The sequence below is a fragment of the Sabethes cyaneus genome, chromosome 3 (assembly GCF_943734655.1).
Source record: "Sabethes cyaneus chromosome 3, idSabCyanKW18_F2, whole genome shotgun sequence".
In the NCBI taxonomy this organism is placed as follows: Eukaryota; Metazoa; Arthropoda; class Insecta; order Diptera; family Culicidae; genus Sabethes; species Sabethes cyaneus.
Window position 1 is genome coordinate 6314774 of NC_071355.1, and position 22940 is coordinate 6337713.

The 22940-nt window shown below is 40.9% G+C and overlaps 2 protein-coding genes across 8 annotated transcripts in view; both read right to left on the reverse strand.

The window, feature by feature from the left end:
• Positions 1-707: 707 nt before the first annotated feature.
• Positions 708-1103, reverse strand: LOC128744331 (atrophin-1-like; the record flags this gene model as incomplete). The annotated part of the gene is made up of 1 exon (XM_053841237.1): positions 708-1103. A coding segment is annotated over one exon (396 nt), but the record flags the coding sequence as incomplete, so codon positions are not given.
• LOC128743682 (high affinity cGMP-specific 3',5'-cyclic phosphodiesterase 9A) overlaps positions 1101-22940 on the reverse strand; it is a 360716-nt gene continuing 338876 nt past the window's right edge. For 4 of the 7 annotated variants that reach the window (XM_053840308.1, XM_053840305.1, XM_053840307.1 and 1 more), the window contains 4 exons: positions 16738-16864; positions 16374-16669; positions 15985-16309; positions 1101-2486 (listed from right to left, as the gene is read on the reverse strand). In XM_053840308.1, the coding sequence (XP_053696283.1) occupies positions 1104-2486; positions 15985-16309; positions 16374-16669; positions 16738-16864 (2131 nt within the window). In that variant the 3' untranslated portion in view covers positions 1101-1103. The remainder of the gene's footprint in view (positions 2487-15984; positions 16310-16373; positions 16670-16737; positions 16865-22940) is intronic. The other 3 variants (XM_053840311.1, XM_053840310.1, XM_053840309.1) reach the window with 3 other exon arrangements.

A 22940-nucleotide genomic window follows, 5' to 3' on the forward strand; every position in this document is an offset into this window, starting at 1 on the left:
AACACTTGAAATGTTAAATTATTGTACCTGCAAGACAATAAAAGAAAGTAAATGAATTTAGTCAAAACTTGGTGCAATCATTCAGTTGATCTACAAATCAGCATATGAATTCAGGTTATCCACCATCCGATAAAAAGCAAATAAATGTCAAGCTTGTAAGAGAGCTAGCAAGTTCTCCAGGCAGAACCAACCACGGGACCAATCTCCTGGAATGTGGGTCAAATCCGAGAAGATCTATCGAATGGGATTGTATTCATTGAATGAAGTCTCGACTGATATTAGACTATCTATTAGTCTCACATAAAAAATATTTCTTTTGAAAAACTGCAAGTTAGCTTAAAACTCGCCAATCAATTTTGGAATTAGTAAAGATCAGATTGGGTTTGCAAGACATACATTTATATAATCTGCTCACACATGTTCTAGTTAACTTCTGAAACCAGTGGTCTACTTTCAAGCACAAAACAATCAGGTTCAACACGAATAAAGCTTAAAAACAGCTTTTGTTAAAATTACGAAATACACAAATACCACAACGCAAAACGCTTCCCATTTTTTCCCCGCCCTATCGCCCCCACGCAAACGCACACCACTACGTACCTACCTACCTACCGAATAATCTCTACCCTAAGTTAGATCTCGAGTGCCCCCCCCCCCCCCCTGTTCGCCCGCCTAGTGGCCGCCTACCTGCACTAACCCGACCACTCTCAAACGCTTTCCGCCGGCGGTGGCAGTGTCCGCTCGCAGCACTTGCAAATCAGCGAGCTCATCCGTTCCGTCAGGCAGGTCCAGTAGCTAACCAGAACGGACGTGTGCTTGGAGGAGATCGATTCCGACTCGGCGTACGGTGCCCGCTGGTAGCCGCCGGCCGAACCCGTACCGCCGGCCTGCGAATCCTCCTGGGACGATTGTCTTCGATTCAGCCGATGTTGATGTTGATGCTGCTGCTGGTGCTGCTGCTGTTGCTGATGACTGCCACCGGAGCTGCTGCTCGCCGGAAGCAACTGGTTGGACTGATTCGAAGTCGGTGGCGTCGGCGAGTCCGTCTGTAGCGAACTGGACGCCAGCAGGATGCCCTGCAGTGACGGCTCGTACGGGTGTTGTCAAATGGTTTCGCTGATACTGGCCGCGCTTTTAGTGGTATCGTCAAGTGGCGGGGGACGAATTCCGCCTCCAGAACTGATGGTTGTATCGTTCGCTTCCTCGTTGAGCGATTTGTTCAACGAGAAAGTTAAACTCTTGTGGCTTCCACCGCAGCTTGAACCGCCCCCACCAGCAGTGCTGCCACTTAAACTACGACAGCAATTCCTAGAAATGGGCACGTCCAAACTGTACGCCCGGTTTCGCGCCGTATTTATCGTACTGATGACGTCGCTGTTCCGATGCTGCATCAGAATCGGCGAAATCGACTTTGGTTGATTCAGTATTACTCCTCCGGAGTAGCAGCATTCCGCAACTCCAACATCGCCACTTCCACTGTCGCATATCGCAATCGATCCGCCAACGTCTACAGTCTTCGATTTCTCCAACAGTCGGTTCTTTCTCTGTGCGCAAACCGTTCTACCCGACCCGTCGGAATGAGATTCATTGCCTTCCTCGCCGCTGCTGGCCGCCAGCAGATGCAGTTTTTTCGACTCCTTCGAATCGAAACTAAAGCTTAACCGTCCCGTCAGCTGTTTCAGTCTTGATATGATTGATTTTGACGCATTGGTTCCATTAACGCTTCCGTTTCCGCCCTTTCCCGACGATCCACCAGTTCCATCTCTTCCCGCTTCACTTCCATTGTTATTATTGTTACTGGCATTTCGAATCTTTTCCAGCTTCTGCTGCTGGCTCCAGTTCATCTTCTTGCCAACATTCTTATTATTCTGACTACTGTTATTGTTGTTGTTATTTAAACTCGCGTACAGTTTGCCCGCCGTCGCCGCCGTCGGGACGCTAATGTTCATATTCTCACAGTCCTGAACGGTTCTCAGCTGGTGCAGCGCAGCCGCCGCCTGCTGATAGTGATGATGATGATGATGAAAATGCGCATGATGACTAGATTGGAACGGTCCCAGTCCTACCGGATGCTGCTGATGCTGCGGCTGCGTCAGCACCGGTTGCTGCTCATTGCTACTGTTCAGACTGGTACTCTTGTCCGACGACGAGTACATTCCGACGGTGGAATCGTGCTCCAGACTGCGGTGCTGCCGCTGGTGGTAATACACACTGTTATCGGACGCGACCGTCTGTATCTGGATGCCGTCGGACATCCGGCGGTTGTTACTGTACTGGTCTAAGCTAATGGCGCGATTTGAACCAAAATACGTTCGATTAGTATGCTGAATGTTGCCGTGGGAGCCACGAATGCGCGTACCTGTCGTGTAGTACTCGCCGATCATCGACGGGCGCTTCTCGCGGCTCCCCTTGCGCGAGTTCGGGTGCGACTGTTTGCGATTGCTGCTCTCGGTGTCCACCTTGAACTTGGACGTTTTCTCCGCAACCTGCCGGGTGGGGATAAGAGAATAATCCGATTAGGTTTTGTTTACTTTGACGAACATTATTATATGTATAGAATAAAATGTGATAGCAATTTCCAATCAGGTGCTTGCAAAAAATCAGCATCTATCTGTTCGGTATGCAATGAGAAAAATAAATCTAACAACATATCTGAACGACTTCAGAAGACAATTCCAATAAATCATTGATTTACCCTAACAGTAAAATCGCAACATTAGTTGCAAACTGAAAATACAAAACTGGTTTAAAGATCACGGATTATAAGTTGCTTCCTTGGGGTACTGCCAAGTATGTGATCAAGTTTTGCTTAAGTACCTAGACACATTCCAGTGGAATAAATTACGAAACGACGGCAATTTTGCTTGGTTCTGGCAAAAACTACTGAACATATTGAACCATTCAAAAATAATCTTTTGAACCAAATTATGTCACATTTTAACAGCGAGTGAAATGCTGTCCGGAAATAATGAAATAAGAAAAACTGTATATGCACCTTCCAACAAAGCAATTGGACGTCAGACCGTGTCCGTCGCACGCGGTTATCTAGTGTAGTATGCGTGATGTATAAATTCGTGCAGTTTATAGATAGTGATTCAACAACGTTAGTTGCAAAGTCCGCATTCGTGTGGTCCAATTTTGCATTGCATTGCAACCCAACGCTTGATATTTGAAGATAAAAAGTAAAGCAAAATCTGAATCCATACATCTTAGTGTGCCTCGCGCTTACGAGCTGTTGGTTGACAGCTCATGGGCTTTTGCTTCATAAATGGGTTATGCAGAATGCAGAAAGTTGCTATAATCACAGACAAACAGACGAGACACTCGCGTTAATTCCATCGTCCATTCAAAAACAACTTATTTTTCAAAAAAGCATGTTTCGCAACATGTCCACACCGCGGCGCTCGAGTGTTGCTTCGAGTTTCCAGTATAAAGCCATACGAATGTAAAAAACCTACAGTATAAAACCCTGCAAATGTAAAAAAACTTACAGTATAAAACCCTGCAAATGCAAGCTACTCCGCAACATGCATAACAGAGGGCACTAGTGTGCAAGCAAAATGTGTAGGACGATGGTTTTTGAAGAATTTTCTTCGATGTGTCATGCCAATTCGTCAGTGTTATAAGGCTGTATACTTGCGAGTGTGTAGGTAGCAGAATGTATGCACACAGTACCAACGGTTGTTTGTCATAGGCTTGCGTCAATGCGAGTAAGCATTGGATGCTATGTTTCTCACACTCGCTCGCATAAGAATGAGCATTGTTGGCTTCTCACTTGATTTTCAACATCATCGCACGCAGTGGCTGTATAACAAAAGGATGGTGGCCTCTGATAAAAGGGAAGGCCCGATGGCGGTAATCCCTGTCGCGGGTAGAAAACTAGTTGCACTTCTCATTCGGTAGTTGACTACAATAGGCGGGGACGAGACACAATTTGTGTCTAAAAATAACTTAATTTCGCCAGCGATTGTAGATATTGAAAGATGTGGCACACTAATCTCTTGGTTTAGTAAGTGTTGGTTCAATGACTTTGCCTTACCTAATTTTCCACTCTTTGCAATTCACGTCTTATTCCACTCTAGGGTACTATAAAACACATTTGATTTCATTACTTCTTTCTACCAATTCCTCTATTTACTAGAATTATTACATTAAATTAATGCCTAATCTCATTATAAAGGTTAAATCAACAAACATGAGCTGTAGTTTATATGTATTCTCTTTTAAATTAAGATCACTCACACAACTTCTATCGACCCAAATGCAAGAGGACCACAGTCCCTTCTACTTATTTGAACATCCCCTTCTTTTTAGAGGCCACCACCCCCCTCTGTCAACTCCCTATGCTGATTCACTAACGATCAAGGCGTTCCAAAGAACTACGTAGAACTACGAAGGCTTCGCGCTTAATTCATTAACATATTAGGAGGAACCAAGTCTCACTTCGTCAACCGTTCTTCGTGGCTGTTTAACCAGCTGTTGCATTTATTGAAGGTGCCCGTCAAAAAACACCCGAAAGTGACCACGACCAACTCATCCGGATCCTCCGATCATCAGTCTGAGGGTTCATGACAGCTTTGACCCGAGAGACAATCGTCGTTATACCCTGGAAGGAAATTGCCGAACGACATCTTCGCAGGCTCGATGGCTGTTTCCCAGAGACCGCCAAAGTTGGGTGCTCGTGCCGAGAAAAGCTTCCTCCATGCTGCCACGTTGAGAGTTGTACTACTTTTGAAACTACTTGCTGGCACTCGGGAATTGAGGTAGTTATCCGTGTGGACCTCGATAAGTAGACCTCGGCGGCATAAGAGGCGTCGTAATATCTGAAAAAGCAGCCGTACTAAACGAAATGAAAAGAACGATTCAGGCCTTCTGGCATACTGCTTTACAATGAACGGGGTTCAGGTAGTCCCGCAGCCTAGTCTAGTAGTCGATCCTATTGTCTCTGACAACCTCTCCTAACCGAAATTTGAACAAACAACGTCTGATTTGTTCGGTCAGGCGTCATACCTCGAGTCCAGCTCGGAGTAGCGAATACAATTTCGAAAAACATAAATGCCGTTCCTGTCCCACTTAAAAGTCCAAATTCTAACCAAGTCTAACCAGGTTTGCGCAAGTCTTATACGCGGGCCATTTCGTGGTACCGACTGGTACGATGGTACGATTCTCCATGGAATCTTAGCTAAAAGTCCAAGAATGGATTAAGTAGCCTCCATGGGCTCCAGCGACACACGGATGAACAGAAAAGATTTACACAGCTTCTCTGAAGCTCCTCATACAGGAGTCGTGTGCGTGGTCTGTGAAGAATTCTGCAGAAGATTCGTACAGATTGCGTTGCTTATGGAGCCAGCATAAGTTTCATCAACACCGTTTCGGTACGGTCTTCATAAACGGTGCAGGAAGAGAAAAGGGTCAGTTCGACTGATATTGCATCAAGAATCGGTGTTTGCTGCTTCGAAAATTCTTTTACCTACATTGTTCTTTTCACAGCAAATTCTTTCCAATTCTTTTGCGAGACATCGTTCAGCTTTATATGTTCAATTTCCCAACAATTCCCTTAAAATTCTGCCAACTGACTGAATACTGACAAATGAAGACTAGTTGCTCTGACTTGAATGTACAACTCCTCAAACTCAGCCCGGGTCTTTTTGTGTATCTTCTTCCATTTCCTCAGTCTGCTGTTGTAAAACATCGTCAAGTTCATCTTCTACTTTTCATCAAGTTTTTCGATCCGAGCTTGCCAAAATGTTTCAGGGGTCCGTGCGAAGCAGCAAAAATCATTGCCAGTTACGCTCTCCGTAAATATAGATGATTTTAGAGAATTCTGCAGTGCCAACTACGACTCGGCGCCAGATTCTCGAAGCAATCCATCGTCCAATTTATCATTGGACGATCAAATCGCATCCGTTCGCGTTTTGAAACGATTGAGTTGGCGCATAAAAGAAGTGTTCAACGCAATATCCCGCGGCACTAATAGTAGTCACGGAGTTCGGAAAAGTCTATGAGAATCGTTTTGTTTCATGGGCTTAGGGAATTTTTCAAATAAAGTGGAGAATGACCCTCTGGGTTTAAACCACTTAAATATTAAAAAAAATTCAAATAACTCAATGAAATCGACCAAAGGGTGTTAGAATTGCTTGAAATTTGAGGCTGGCAAATGAGTGAACATGTGCAAATATATCACCTCTGTTTTCTAACTCCTATCTCTACCTCCACGAGGTGCCGGCTGGGGTACGGTAGCCAAAGTTGCGCACCTGGTGGTACGCAACTTTGGTTGTCGTATGCAGACAGAGAAGGTGGAACACTCGCCGTGTGGTTTCCGGCTACCTAATCGTGCAGTTCGGCGCAGGATTTTCGGAGGGCGCGGCTGCGGGGTGTGAGCACACCGGGAGAGAGTTATTTTCTCAGCTGGCTTAGCACAGAGAGAGAGAGAGAGAGACTCTTAATCGGTCTGTTTTACACAATCTGCACTTACGCCCTTTGGCGGTTGGTGCCGAATTGTACGTTTGGGCAAAAATTGAGCCACGGGACCTGATCCTGCCGGGAGTCGGCAAATCAGGTGCCCCTAAGTCAAGGTCTATCTCCGTGCCGATGACTGAATGGCTGGAGGGGTGAAAACATGCCAGTCGCGAACGGAGTGCTTTGGGCATCTTGCCCCTACTGTGCCATGCGGGGCTCTGGTACGGTCGATCTTTGTTGTCCCTTGCGTTTCGTGGGAACAGCATAGTAGTCCTGCCCAATTTCCCTTATGGGTTTTACGCCAAGTGCGTTCTGGCCAACTTAATTGGCTTCGCTTACAATTTGCTGTCTGATCTGTGTTGGAGATTGTTTGTGCATATACTCCGCTAGTCAAATAGTTAGAGTCGCACAAATAAATCTTCAACACAAACGGGCAGCAAATTTGTATTTATGCGAAAAACTTTTTAATGGCTCTGTCACCATCGCATTGGTCCAGGAGCCATATTTTCGCAAGGGGTACTTTCATTCGACAGATATTGGAAACCAGAACTTTGCTGTTTTCAGCAAAACTGGTATGACAAATCCTCGTTTGATGCCCAGGGCATGCATATTGTTGCATAGGTCAATTAGTGCATGCCTTATCTCTGAGTTGACTACTCGAGATATTTGTGCAGTCACAGTAGAACTCGTCGTGGATGATGTCCATAGGCGCTATGTCTACTGTTCTGCATACTTACCACACGATGAACCGTCTCCCAGCGACGATTTCAGAAATGTGGTGAGATACTGCCAATCTAGTGGGCTTCCGCTCATTGTAGGCAGTGATGCCAATGCCCATCACATCATTTGGGGCAGCTCGGATATCAATCTGAGAGGCTCTGATTTGATGGAATATTTGAGTGGTACCAACCTTGGAATACTCAACATTGGCAATTGTCCAACTTTCATACGAGCTGGTAGAGAGGAAGTGTTAGATATAACACTCTGCTCTAACAGGATCAGTCATGAGTTGGCACAATGGCATGTTTCAAATGAGACACCAATATCTGATCATTGCTTTATATATTTTGATCATTTGGGTGTCTCCTTGAACGCTGCAACATTTCGCAATCCGAGATTTTCTGACTGGGAACTCTTTGAGGAGGAACTGGCGACGAAATTTCAAGGATTCGAACCAACGATTGAGTCATCGATCGACTTGGATGTGGCTGTAGATGTCACAACATCTTTTATTGCGGAAGCTTTTGAAGTAGCTTGCCCACTAAAAACTATTAAAACGACTAGAGGAACACCATGGTGGAACTCTCATCTCGCGGAACTAAAGAAACGATGCAGGAGAGCCTGGAATAGACGTCGGAGGGATGGCGTGGAGCCTTTCAAGCAGGCCCGGAAAGCCTATGCAAAGGCTTTACGATCTTCAGCACGCACGAGCTGGCACAGGTTCTGTAGCAACGTTTCCAGTTTCGGCGAGGCAAGTCGACTTAATAAAATACTGTCAAAATCGAAAGATTATCAGGTTAATAACATTCGAAGTTCGAACGGTGAATACTGTTCGAATGACAATGAAATCCTGGAATGTCTCTTTTATAGTCACTTTCCGGGCTGTGTGGAACCTGAAGTTCGAAACGATCCAGAAATCGTTTTAGGTGGCTTAGACTCATGGGCTTTTGCTCGGAGACTTGTCACAACTGAAGCGATTGAGTGGGCCGTGAACAGCTTCTCTCCATACAAATCTCCTGGAACAGATGGAATATACCCTATTCTACTGCAAAAAGGATTCAAGTACTTCAAACACATTCTGAGAAGGATGTTTGTGTGTAGTATTGCTATTGGGTACATCCCAACTCAATGGCGTGAAATAACCATTAAGTTTATTCCTAAAGGTGGACGCGCGACATACGAGCAAGCCAAAAGTTTTAGACCAATCAGCCTAACGTCTTTCTTGCTTAAATCACTTGAGCGGATTGTTGATCACCACATCCGCGAAACAAGCTTAGTAGAAGTTCCTCTTCATTCAGCACAACATGCTTATCAAAGTGGCAAATCTACAACCACTTTATTACATGATGTGGTGGATAAAATTGAGGTTGCTTTTTCACAAAAGGAATCTTGCTTAGGAACTTTTTTGGATATTGAAGGCGCGTTTGATAACGTATCTTTCGCTTCCATTTTGGAGGCTGCTCGTTATCATAATGTGCCTTCAATAATCATAAAGTGGATAGAACAAATGCTTAGTAACCGATTGCTTTTTTCGTCCTTACGGCAAGCAAGCATTTGGAAGCAAAGTGTTTGTGGATGTCCACAAGGTGGCGTTCTCTCGCCTCTTTTATGGAACCTTGTGGCGGACGGCCTATTGAGGAAACTCAATGGTCTAGGCTATCCGTCATATGGTTTTGCGGATGACTATCTCATCCTAGTAGTTGGAAAGTGCATAAGCACATTATTTGACTTAATGCAGCAGGCACTACGTGTCGTAGAAACGTGGTGCCGAGAAACTGCACTTTCGGTAAATCCGAGCAAAACATCTATCGTCTTATTTTCAAGACGTAGAAATACCAATGGAGCTCGCGCTCTGCGCTTTTACGATTCGGATGTTGATGTTGTGAACGAAGTGAAGTACGTGGGGTTGATTCTCAACTCCAAGCTTGACTGGTCTACAAATATTGACTTCCGAATTAAAAAAGCGTGCATGGCCTTTGGGCAATGTAGACGAGCAATTGGCAACTCTTGGGGGCTTAAACCCAAATACATACACTGGTTATACACGGTCGTTGTCAGACCAATACTGGCGTATGGTTGTCTTGTATGGTGGCAGAGAGGGGAAGTTGTGACTGTCCAGACAAAGCTAAACCATCTTCAAAGGATGTGTTTAATGGCAATGTCTGGTGCATTTACTACAACTCCTACTGCCGCCCTAGAAGCTATTTTCAATATTAAACCTCTACACTTCCACCTGAAGCAAGAGGCACTAATATGTGCTTATCGACTACACGCGATTGGACTTTGGCAGTCTGTGGACGGTTCCACTGGTCATACTCGACTGTGGTCGCAAATTGTTGCTGAGGACAAGTTTGCCCTTGCTCCTAGCGATGTAACGCTCATGCGTACTTTCCCGTATAGGACTTTCTCAAGTGACTTTCCTCCTAGAGAGGATTGGATGTCAGGCTACACGGAAAGGAAAATTTCCGACTATGTGGTCTGTTATACCGATGGTTCCTTGTACGAAGGTCGCGCGGGTGCTGGTGTCTACTGCCGTGAGCTGGAATTGGAGGAATCCTATTCGTTGGGTAGTTACTGCACCGTTTTTCAAGCTGAAATCTTTGCAATTATGTGCGGAGCTCAGTTTGCACTTCAGAAAGAACTGATAGGCAAGATTATCTACTTCTGTTCTGACAGTCAAGCCGCTATAAAAGCCCTTTGTGCGGCTAATTATAAATCTAAAACAGTCATCGCCTGCCACACCCAATTAGAAGAACTAAGCATTCTAAATGCCGTTCATCTGGTTTGGGTTCCTGGCCATTCTGGTATAACCGGAAATGAATGGGCTGATGAACTAGCAAGATCTGGAGCAGAAAAGTCGGTTTTCGGACCGGAACCTGCTTTACCAATTGCGGCATGTTGGATAAAACAAAAGATTCGATCTTGGTTTTCATCTGAACATGTACGTTATTGGGAAAATCTTGAAACTTGTCGTCAAACGAAAAGTTTCATTGTTAAGCCTTGTGAGAAGGTTGCGAAATTTCTTTTGCAACACTCAAAGGTAAATTGCAGTATTCTTGTCAGATCACTGACTGGTCACTGCAGACTAAATTATCATATGGCTACGATTCAGCGAGCTGAATCGTTTCATTGTAATTTATGTGAATCCGACTACGGTACACCATATCACGTAATTTGCAACTGTCCTGCAGTAGCACAATTGCGTCATAGGATCTTTGGATCCTACGTCTTAAATGAATCGGATTTTAGGAAACTAAAATTACGAGACATTTTGATGTTCCTTACCGAAAGCGGTATTGAGCTATAAGCTCTTATTTATCATGAGTATACCCCCCAGGGGGTGTACTTTTGATAAGTTAACTACCAAGGATTGCAGTATCCCCTCGGGGGTACAAAAATCTCTCGGTATATATATGTTTGTGTTTGTCCAAATTCCTCATCCACCCCTTCCTATTCCTCCTGTTTTCCTTCCCGTCCTCATCAGGTAAATGATGACACGGGCAAGATGGGCAAGGCACAAATCTTCCACATGATTGTGAGGAACGTGCTGCTCGAGCCAAAGATGCTGATACCTGATACCTGATACCAAGTTCATCTTCTACTTTTCATCAAGTTTTTCGATCCGAGCTTGCCAAAATGTTTCAGGGGTCCGTGCGAAGCAGCAAAAATCATTGCCAGTTACGCTCTCCGTAAATATAGATGATTTTAGAGAATTCTGCAGTGCCAACTACGACTCGGCGCCAGATTCTCGAAGCAATCCATCGTCCAATTTATCATTGGACGATCAAATCGCATCCGTTCGCGTTTTGAAACGATTGAGTTGGCGCATAAAAGAAGTGTTCAACGCAATATCCCGCGGCACTAATAGTAGTCACGGAGTTCGGAAAAGTCTATGAGAATCGTTTTGTTTCATGGGCTTAGGGAATTTTTCAAATAAAGTGGAGAATGACCCTCTGGGTTTAAACCACTTAAATATTAAAAAAAATTCAAATAACTCAATGAAATCGACCAAAGGGTGTTAGAATTGCTTGAAATTTGACAGTAGAAAAAAGTAATGAAATACAGATGTTGATAGGATCCAAACAGAATAGGACTCTGGTCCGTCGTGAAGGGAAAAAGAAAAATTAAGTAAGGGAGAATCATTGAAGTAACACTTTATAAGGTATGTACCGCTCCTTTTTATCCAAGCTGGGACATCCGGGGATCGAACCAACCGATAATCGGAGCCAATTATAACCGGATTCGAGCCTACTTCTCGTCCCAGACCCTGTGGATTGCAGGTGGTGATGAACCTTTGAGCCACAACGGACTGGACGAAATGGTGCTTCCACAACTTCCATATTTTCGTGACGATAACTAGAATCTAAATTATAGAATTACTCCCTGCAGTAAGACGTCGTCCTACGTCAACAGGGAACACTCCATAATATTTTTTACCTTTGTTATTTTGTGATTTTTTTTAAATTCTTGTTTTCGAAAGATGATACTCCAGTGCATGGTCAGAATGTTGTAATTTTAATATCAAATTGTCAAGCTTTTCCGAACATAGTTTTCATTCTGTCAATTCAAAATAAATTTTGTATGTGGCTTTAAAGCTTCAAAAGCGAATACGGAAAAGAGCACGAAGGAATCTGTGACAAAGACTGGACAAACCGGATAGAAAAGCACGAAAATAAAAGGCTAAAATGCCGGAGCAGAAAAATGGAGAAACGAGAACAGAAAACGAGGAACATAACAAGGACGGGAACGGAACAGAAAAAGAAAAGTATGTAGAGAAAAAAATGAAAACAGAAGACGAAAGGGATAAAACGGACAAAAAAATGTGACAAAAGAGGAGGAAAAGTGTGACATAATAAGATACAACGGACAAAAAAATGTGACAGAAAAGAAGGAAAAGTGTGACATAATAAGAGGAACGTTAAGAGGTTGAAAAAAGAATAAAGGCAAATAAAGGCGGGACAGAAAATGACAAAAAATGATAGAGGATAAAGAGGAAAATCGGGCCAGAAAACAAGGGAGAAAGGAAGAAAAGGGCGAACAACGGGACGGAAACAGTGCACAGTGATCAAATTTTGAATAAACGCGGACATTAGCAATTGGGTAAAAAGGCGTAATTTTTCAAGGGTGGTGTCTTCGGAGAAGTTTAATAACACAATATAGCGCATTTTTCTGCACTATTAGAGTGACCATGAATTCACCTATTAGGATGATACGAACTTTTGCTTTTTTAAATAATTATAAAAAAAAATTCTTCAAAAAGTTACAGAGTATACTAAAATAAGCAATTTTGCAGAATATAGTAACTATCTATCTCTTACCGGTTGCGAAATATAATGATGTGCCAAAAAGGCGCACTTAAAAATCAATTATGCTCAATAACTTTGCACACAATTTTTTTTAGCATTCAAATGTTCTACAAAGTTATTCAGTATGCTAAAATACACATTTTCTCTGAAGACTGTTTTACACGAAGATGCATATTTAATGAGTTATAAAAAATTTAATCAAAAAATAACACATTTTTCAATTGATTTTTCTGAGATTCTTTTGGAGATCTCCTGATGGAAATATTTTTTTATAGATAAAATCTAGTACTCTCACCTAATGGTTGTCTGGTTTGTGCGAAGCTGACGAAATCGAAAAAAAAATTGAATATTGCCATTTTTTTTTCATTTATTTTATAACCTATTAAATATGCGTCCTAGCGACAAACAATCTTCACAGAAAATATGCATTTTAGCGTACTGAATAACTTTGTAGAACACTCGAAAGCAGTAAAAAAATCGTGTGCAAAGTTATTGAGCATAATTGATTTTTAAACGCACCTTTTTAACACATCATTATATTTCGCAACCTGTAACAGATAGATAGTTAATGCATTCAGTAAAGTTGCTTATTTTAGTATGCTCTGCACTTTTTTGAAGAATTTTTTTTTTTTAAATAACAAAAGTTCGTATCACCTTAATAGATGAATTCACGGTTACCCTAATAGTGCAGAACGATGCGCTATATTTTATTATTAAACTTCTCCGAAAACACCACCCTTGAAAAATTACGCATTTTAACCCAATTGCTAATGTCCGCATTTTTTCAAACTAGAAAAAAAAGTGGAAAAGCGTAGACAAATAGAGGGAAAACAGGACAGAAAACAGTAAAGACGTGGCAAAAAAATTCGAAAACGGTAGAGAATAAGAGGGACAACGAGACAAGAAAGGGAAGACGGAGCAGATAGCAAGGGAAAACGTAAGGAAAAAAGAATTGCGAGGGAGTAAAAAAACAACAGAGAAAATGAGAAAGATGGAACAAAAAAGGTCAAACGAGACAAGAAAAGAGAAAGAGGGGACACAAAACAGGAAATGGGATTGAAAAAAAGAAAACAAAAACAAGCAAGAAAAATGTAAACCGACAAAGATAAAGAAGATAACGGGAGAAAAAACAAAAAAGCCGGAAGAAGAAAAAAGGAAACCAAAACACAATAAAAGGACGGACAAACTGGCCATCAAAAAGAGGGAAACGGTACAGACAAAGATGAAAAACGAGAGAAAAAGAACAAAAATACGTAAACTGGAAACAAAAATAAGTGAAAAAGGGAAGAGAAACGACTAGATATAAAGAGCATGAGCAAAAATAGGCTGAAAATAAAGAAAAATTGGAACAGGAAACGAAGAAAAACGGAAACAGGAAACACGAGACAGCAATAAAGGAAAATGAGGAAAAATTGATGGAAATAACCAGCAAAAACCAAAAAACGGCACAGAAAAGGAGACAAAACGGAACAAAAACGGAAAAAATAGAACTGGAAGAGAAAAATCAGAACATAAAAGAGATAAAACGTGTGAGAGAATAAAGCCGAAAATGCAAAACTTTGCGTACAATTTCGTGTCCATGCCCGGTTTGAAGTAAAATTTTAAGATCAGATTGGTCCAAATTCATGTCTAACCTATTGTCCAATGTCAAGTTCAAGTTCAATTTCAAATAAAAACTTCAAATCTTGTTTGTTATGACAGGTTCGAATCCGTTTATAAATAGCTCCGGTTATTGCTGGTTTCGATCCGCGGATCGCTCAGCTTGGGTAAAGAGGAATGGTACACAACAGGAACAGTTCTTAAGCGTCGCGTTGCTTCAATGACTGTTCCTTACCTAATATTCCGCTCCCCTTCACGCCTTGTCTCGTTCTGTTTGGATACTGTCGACACCTTTGTTACTTTCTTCTATCGTCCCCTCAGTCGATTGTAAAAACCTACCAACATGACAAATCAATTATATGTCTGACCTCATAAAAGGTCAATACAAAAACACGAGGATGGTCTATTCAAACTCGGTTTTATATCCTATCTCATGTCTAATGTCAAGTAGAACATCCGGTCCAAATTACTTCAAATGTAAGTCTAATTTTTAGTCCAATTTCCAGTTCAATTTGAAGTGAATCCTCAAGCCCAAATAAAATTTGGAGTAAGTCTAATTTATTGCTCTATTTCAAGTTCGATTCTGTGTCAAATTTCAACTCTAATTTCTAGTCCAATTTTAAATGCCGTTGCAACCGAAAATCCAAAGTTTTCATAGACTAATCTCAAGTTTTTAGTCTTAACCTTGAAATGCGGTCATACATATATATTAATATTTTTTGAAACAATGGTTCTACAATTGATGGGGAAAAAAATGAAAAAAATTTTTTTTTTTGTGAAGGAGGGGAAGAGCGGAAGTGGGGGGGGGATATTGGTAGCTACGCTTGACAAGTAGTCATTTTGACTCCTACCTTTTGTCCAATGCAGGAAGGTGCATGAGTCGAACCAATAATCTCAGATAATAGCTTGGTTCGACTCATGCACCTTCCAGTATTGGATAAAAGGTAGGAGTCAAAATGACTGCTTGTCAAGCGTAGCTACCAATATCCTCCCCCCCCCCCCCCACTTTCCTTTCCGCTCTTCCCCTCCTTCACCAAAAAAATTTTCATTTCTTTCCCCTACCGTTCCTTCATCAATTGTAGAACCAACGTTTCAAAAAATATTAATCAATTAATTTAGTGATGCAGTTATAATAGATTTGCCATCCTACGATTACTCCGTTTTTCCATGCCAAAACGTGCTTCTGAAAGACCGGATGCACCACTTTTTGTTTATGTAAGTTTAAATTTAAATTAAATTTATATGTTGAAATATGTGCAATATGTTATTTAATTTAATGGTTTAGTTTCCACAGCAGTGAATACTAGTGAAAGTCAGAAGTAGTTCAAAACATTTCAGCGCGACAATGACTTGAATTGCCATTTTGATAAAAATAAAAGAGTAAAAGGAATAAAACATTGGCTCTTAGTTTTCAACGAGTACGATAATCCGCCTTCATGCTGGATTTTATAAAACAGATCGAAGCCACAGCACTGAAATACTGCTGCATTAGAACTGGAATCTTAAAAGTGTGTTGATTAAGTTATAATGATGGTTCGTAGAATCTCACTACTCCCAGTTTAATGAAACATTTTATCCTTAACTTGTAATTGCTGAACTTTTAGTCGCTATTTTTCGAAAACCCTGAAGCAATAATAAAATTGTTTCTATATAATAAACTTTTCCTGATTACTCATAACCAACGTGATAGTCATATCTGTCGTAAAAAAATTGGTTAAAATATTGATATCCGTCAGTTTAACGGATCGTAATTCCGAAATGTGTACTTTTACACCTCGTAAAAACAACACGAAGGAATATAATCCTCATAAATCGCACCGTAACCGAGAGGTGCGTGTTTAATAGCAATTGTTTTGCTTCGAAAAATACGGCACAGAAAATTATTGTACCGGATACTCACATCCACTTCGGTGGCCGTCTCCGAGTCACCGCTCTCACTGCCCTCGGGAAGATCGTGCAGCTCGGCTGTAATTAAGATAGTCTCGTCAGTAGATGCTCTAGAGGTCGACTTATGCGAGGGAATACTACGTCTCGATTTCATGCTAATGCCACTCTGCGAGCGGGGCAGCTGCGGCGAACTGGCCGATCCGGTTCCGGTGCCACCGCCCGCACTGCTGCCCCCCGTACCGGCCGTGCCGGTTCCCGTCGTGCCGGTGCTGTTCTCCGACAGCTGCTCCGCTTCGGCGATCGAGCGCCGCGTCCGGCTGGCGGCGTCGTTCAGTTTCCTATCAAATAACAAAATGTTATTAAATTTGCCTTAAAAATTTAATTTCAACACCAACAACGTACTTGTAATAGTCCAAAGCCACCCGAACGGGAGTAATAATCAAATCAGTCAGTTCCGGCAGCAGCTCGCCCAGTGCCTCGAACAGTGGCAGCAGTACCAGTCCTATGAAGCGAACCTGACTGCCCGGTTTACTGACCTTATCCGGATCCATAAACGGAGTCACCGGCAGTCCCTCCGACTTCTCGGCGGCACTTTGGGCGAAGAACTCCTGCAACAGCCGATCCAGCCAGGGCTCAGCAACGTCCATTGGTCGAGCCTCGTTCGAAATGTCCGCCACCTTGATTAGCACCATGCACAGCTGAAAACAAGTCGCCAAGCTGGGTTGAACAGATTTTCTAACAGATTAATACTAGTAGATTGGCATACCAAATTAGTGTGAACCTTATTGTTATAGTCAAAGTTTGGAGTAGCCTCTTGGAACTGCGTCAGGATTTCGTTGTGCCTGGCCATGTCCGTAGCCAGAATGCAGCGAATGATACCCTCACGGACGTCCCTGAAATTGGACGGGAAATGGAAAAAGTTAAACTATAATGACCGCTTCCATCCTAGAGTTAGAGTTTACTGTAGTTAAATAGTTTAATTGTCCGTCATGCTGGTAATTCCAGGGCCGAACAATTACCTTCCGTCGGAGCCAATAAACAACGTGTTCAATGGGGGAAAATTGCTGTTTGTGCATGTCAATCGAAAGTGTAAATAGCATCGTATTTAGCAGCAGCAACAGCAGCAGCAGCCGCAGAAGCGCAGGCATGTGAAGTGAAATTAATTAAAACCGTGCGAAGCCAGCTGGGCGCTGGGAGCCACCGACCACCGACCGCTGGGATCCACCAGCCAGCCGAACAAACATTCAATTGCGCTAGAGCTAGGTAGGGATGTAACCGAAACGGAAGGCGTGCAGTCTGCAGCCGATCCGATCCGATCCGTCCGGTTCTTCGACGGACGGGTGGCGCCAGTTCAGTTTCCGTCGTCGTTGTCACAGGTAACCAAGCCAGGCCCGCGAAGGGGGCGGAGAGTGAGTGTTATTTATCACCAGCGCCAGCACCAGCTGCTGCGCGGTCAATGATTGTTGATCCGGTCCGGTTGGGGGGCTTTTGGGACGAACAGGGTTGGATGATTTTTTTCACAAGCCAAAAAAATGTTCTCAAATGAAGCTAGATCTGGACTGCCTGATATTTTCGAATTAATCCACAAAGCCATTAGTTTAAACAAAAAAAAACTTTTTAAGTTTTATTGCACTCTTATTGTGGTTTTTACAACTATTTTTAGTCACTAAAACCGTGATAGGTGTTTGATAAAACCTGCATTGTAACTTTAGACAGGAACTTTCTAGTTTAAATATATTAATAAACTCTCACAGAGTTTTGCAGACGGTACAACCCTGTGCGCAAATACCTGGCGGTATTTAAGCGCCACATCAATTAAAAACAACTTATTCGACTCCGGCAGTGTCTTTGCATCAGAATTCACAGCTAGTCTGCTGTCTGCTGTGAGCGGCAAAAAAAAGTAACAGTTCAACAGCATGAAACAGACATCCAGCACAAATTGGTAGAAGAATTAATTTACTCGATTGCAACTAATCATGATTTCCAACCGGCGCTATTCACCTGCCGGACGACGCATTTTACACCGCAACGCAACGACGCACGCCTCAACTTGGTATGTTAATGCGCATCATAACACTGCAGTGATGCCAAATCTACGGATTTATCGGTGAATTTAGGAATTTTCTTCGGATCTAACGATTGTCATAAACCGTACGAAATAGGTTGACAATTTCTTTCGGTTACAAAAATCACAAATAGTGTTTATGCAGTGAATGATATCCCGAAAAGCATAACTTTATTCTTGAAGAGTCGATATGAAGGCTTGCCGCCTTCAAGCAAAACAATGAAAAACAAAACAATAAAAGACAATATCTTGGTAATACACAGAACAACGCAAAAATGACAAAAACGTAACGAAAATCCAACAAGAAATACCTAAAAGACGACAAAAGGCGAGGGAAAGTTAACAAAAAACGAAGAAGTGACGACAACAACACGCACAAACAGCACCAGAAAAGACGACAAAAGGTTGCTTAAAAAAGCAACAACAAGTGCCAAAATGTGGAACAGACGACAAAAATACGATGAAACGATGGCAAAAAGACGTCGAGAAGGCGACAAAAATACGACCGAGAGATAACAAAAAGACGGCGAAAATACAGTAAATAGTCTCCAAAAATACGACGGAATTAACATAAAAGTACGATGAAAAGGCAATAAAAAACAACCAAAGCGAAACGCTTAAAAAGCATTAAAAAAAGCGCCAAAATACGTAAAAAATACGCCCGAAAGACGACAAAAAAAACGATGAAAAAACGACGAAGCAACAAGAAAAAGACTAAAAATGGCAAAAAATGATGTCAAAAAAACAAGAAAAGACGCTTAAACAGTAATAAAAAGACAACAAAAACGGTAAAAAGTTGCCGTTACCCAACAAAAATGTCAAAAACAAATGTTAAAAATCTACGAAAAGTTGGCATAAAGCCCATGAAAATGCAACGGCAAGAAGACCACAAATATATGACGAAAAAGTGAAGAAAAGTTGACGAAACGAAGACGGAAGAATGAGACGGAAATAATTTGAATATACGATGAAAAGACGAAAGGACACCAAAATGGCGGCAAAAAGACGTTCAAAAAGCTTTAAAAAAGCAACAAAACATTCAAAACATGTAAAAAAACTATGAAAAAATTACGAAAGTACAACACGAGTTGACAAAGACTCCGAATAGGAAGAAAAGAAAACAAATGAATAAAAGAGGCCGACCAAAAAGTGTCGAAAAGACAGCAAATAGGCGACAAGAACACGACGAAGGAGCAGCGAAAAGACAATGGAAGGATGAATGAACAAGCGATTACAAACTGGCGATGAAAAAATGTGAGAGACGACGAAAAGACGCCGACGAAACGCCAAAACAGCGAAAAAAACGACGTTTAAAAAGCGGCAAAACAAGCAAAAAAAGACAATATTTTATTTGTCTTGACAATAAACCGAACGACCAAAAATGGCAAAAAAGCTACGAAAAGCCAACATAAAAATGCCCAAAAGACGACAAAAGATGATGAAAATTAGATAAAATACGAAGAAATGAATGAAGAACAGATGCAAAAACAGCACCAATAAGACGGCAAAAAGTCACTTAAAAAAGCAACAAAAATGCCAACAACAGACATTAGAAACGAGGCATAAACGACAAAAATATGATAAAAAGACGGCGAAAATATAGCAAATAGATTTCAAAAATATAAAATATAAATAGAAGCCTAACCAGAGTTTTAAAACGACCATAACGAAACACTTAAAAATACCGCGAATAGATAACGAATATACGCCGAAAACATGACAAACTTAAAATTAAAAAAGAAGAAAACTTATCCAATTTAATTCTACTATGTGTATTTTATTCACGACAGATACGTATTTCGCCTACGACTTGCAGGCTTCCTCAGTGTCTGTTTTCCAACTCAGACTCAGACTCAACTCGAACTCAGTTCGAAAACAGACACTGAGGAAGCCTGCAAGTCGTAGGCGAAATACGTATCTGTCGTGAATAAAATACACATAGTAGAATTAAATTAATGAGTTTTCTTATTTTTTATTTTTAGGTTATTTTTTAAAAAAAATTGACGAAAAAGTGAAGAAAAGTTGACGAAACGATAACGAAACACGGCAAAAATATGACGAAAATAATATGCACAGATGATCAAAAGAAGAAAACAGATCAAAACAGCAATCGAAAAATGACAAAGAAACGTTCGGTAGAAAAACATTCTAAAATTACGAAGAAAATAAGACGAAAGAACGACGAAAACGCAAAAAACATTTGTGTTGCCTTGCCAACAAACAGGATGACGATAAATCGTAGAAAAATGTCTGTCAGTTCGAAAACAGACACTGATGCAGCCTGCAAGTCGTAGGCAAAATACGTATCTGTCGTGAATAAAATATATCATAGTAGAATTCAATTGGATAAGTTTTCTTTTTACTTAGTTTCAGGTTTCGTATTCTACTGAGACGCTCCAAAAGCTTCAGTCAATGGTAAAATGGTGAAATGGTGAAATAGTGAATGACGACGAAAGACAATAAAAAATGACAAAAAAGCAAAATTACAACAAAATTACGACGAAGAGACGCCAAAAAAGTAGCGCAAAAAAACACAATAACACAAAAAGTCGCAAGAAAGCGACAAAAAATTCCAAAAACACGTCGAAAAACGGCGGACAGATGACGAAAATACTATGATAATATGGCGAAAATAACAGATGTCAAAAATACGAAGAAAAATCCGTCTACAACAATATTGCTGTTGGCTTGATAATAAACTGAACGACCAGTTAATGGCAAAAAGTGATGAAAAGGCAACAAAAACTTGTCTAAAAGACGACAAAAGGCGATGAACAGTTGATAAAAACGAAAAAAAGCGACGAAATGCAGTCGCTGAGAAAGCAATAAAAATGTCAAAAACAGACGTTACAAACTACGAAAATACAATGAAAAAAATGACAAAAGAAAAAGATAAAAAGACGACAAAAATACGTCAGAGAGCTAACAAAAAGAAGGTTTATACAAAGCAAAGACATTAAAGAGATAACAAAAAGACTGCGAAAATGCTTCAAATAGACGACAAAAATACGACGGAAATTACATGAAAATATGAAAAGACGCCAAACTAGCGATTAAAAACAACAACAAAACGCCTAAAAAGAGTTAAGACAAGCATGTTAAAAGGACGACGAAAACATGACGAATATACGTCAAAAAGACAACAAAAGAATGACGAAAACAACGACGACAAGACAAACCCAGACAAGACCAAAAAATGGCGACATCAAAAGACGATGAAATGATGCCAAGAAAAGACACCAAAACAGTAACAAAATGATGACGAAAACGGCAAAAGACCACCGAAAAGAGCGACCAAAATGTCAAAAACTGTCCGTAAAAAATCGACGAACAGGCGATGAAAAGTTGGCACAAAGACGACGGAGAATCGGCGAGAAAAGCAACAAAAATGTGACGAAAAAGTGATGAACGACGAAGAAACACGACAAAACCATGATGGAGAAAATATGAAAATCCGAAGAAAATACGAAAGGGCATCAAAACAACAACAGAAAAAAAGAAAAGCGACAAAGGCATTCAAAAAGCGTTCAAAATGTAACACAACACTGGTCGCAGTGGTCCAAGGTCCCCAACAAGGAAAAAAAAACGCAACACGCAAAAAAGACGACGAAAAGATGACTAAAATAGGACGTAAATGCAGTATAAGAAATATTTTATATGTCTTGGCAACAAATACGACGACGAAAAATGGTAAAAATATGACGAAAAGGTGGTAAAAAGACTGACGAATGACGACAAAAACCAATGAAAAGATGACAAAAAATCCAAAATTACGACAAAAAGACACCAAAAGAGCAAAGAAAAAACCGACAAAAATCTGCAAAAAAGCGACAAAAAATTCCAAAAACACGTCAAAAAATGACGAACAGAAAATACAATAAAAAAATGGAACAAAAATGTGAATAAATGTCGAAAGTACAACAGAGAGATGACAAAACAAATCCGAATTCGAAGAAAAAAAAGCAAAACAATTAAATAGAACAACTAAAACGCATCGAAAAGACGGCAAAAACACGGCGAAGACGAAGCGAAACGACAGCGGGAATATGACGAAAAAGTGAAGACAAGTGGGCGATGAAAAATAAAGCTAAAAGACGACAAAAATACTATGACGGGACGCCGAAAACCGCCAAAACAGCGAAACAAAGACGTTTAAAATGCGTTCAAGAAGGCGGTAAAACGTGGCAAAAAAGACAATAGTTTTGTGGTCTTGATAATAAACAGAAGGACGAAAGAATGGCAAAGTTACGAAAAGGTGACAAAAAATTGTCTTAAGGATGACAAAACGCGATGAGAAGTTGACAAAAAACCGAAGAAAATACGCAGCAAAAAGGCAGAAACACCACCAAAAAAGACGAAGCTGCTTAAAATAGCAAAAAATACCAAAAACTGACGTTTAAAACATGGAATAGACGACGAAAATACGATGAATAGATAGCAAAAAAACCACGAAAGGGCGACAAAAATGCGACAAAGAGATGACAGAAAGACGACATATACGAAGAAAAGACTTAAAAGAGATGACAAAAAGACAGCAAACAGATTAGAAATATACGATGAAAAAAGTATTAAATTACGATGAAAACACCGAAAAGCGACAAAGCGATGGAAAGACAACAAAAACAACTTCAAGACGACAACAAAAGGCGATAAAATGATACAAAAAACGACACCAAAACAGTACGAAAAAGACAACAAAAACGGCAAAATGTGTCCGAAAAACGTGACAAAAATACCATGAAACGATGGTGAAAAAATCGTGAAAATATGTCAAAAACACGTCAGAGAAGTGATAAAAATCCTCCGAATGCGATGAAAATAAAACAATGAAAAAAAGGATTTCCAAAAGGCGTCTAAAAGACAATGATAAGACGACGAAAAGACTGCAAATGGACGACAAAAAC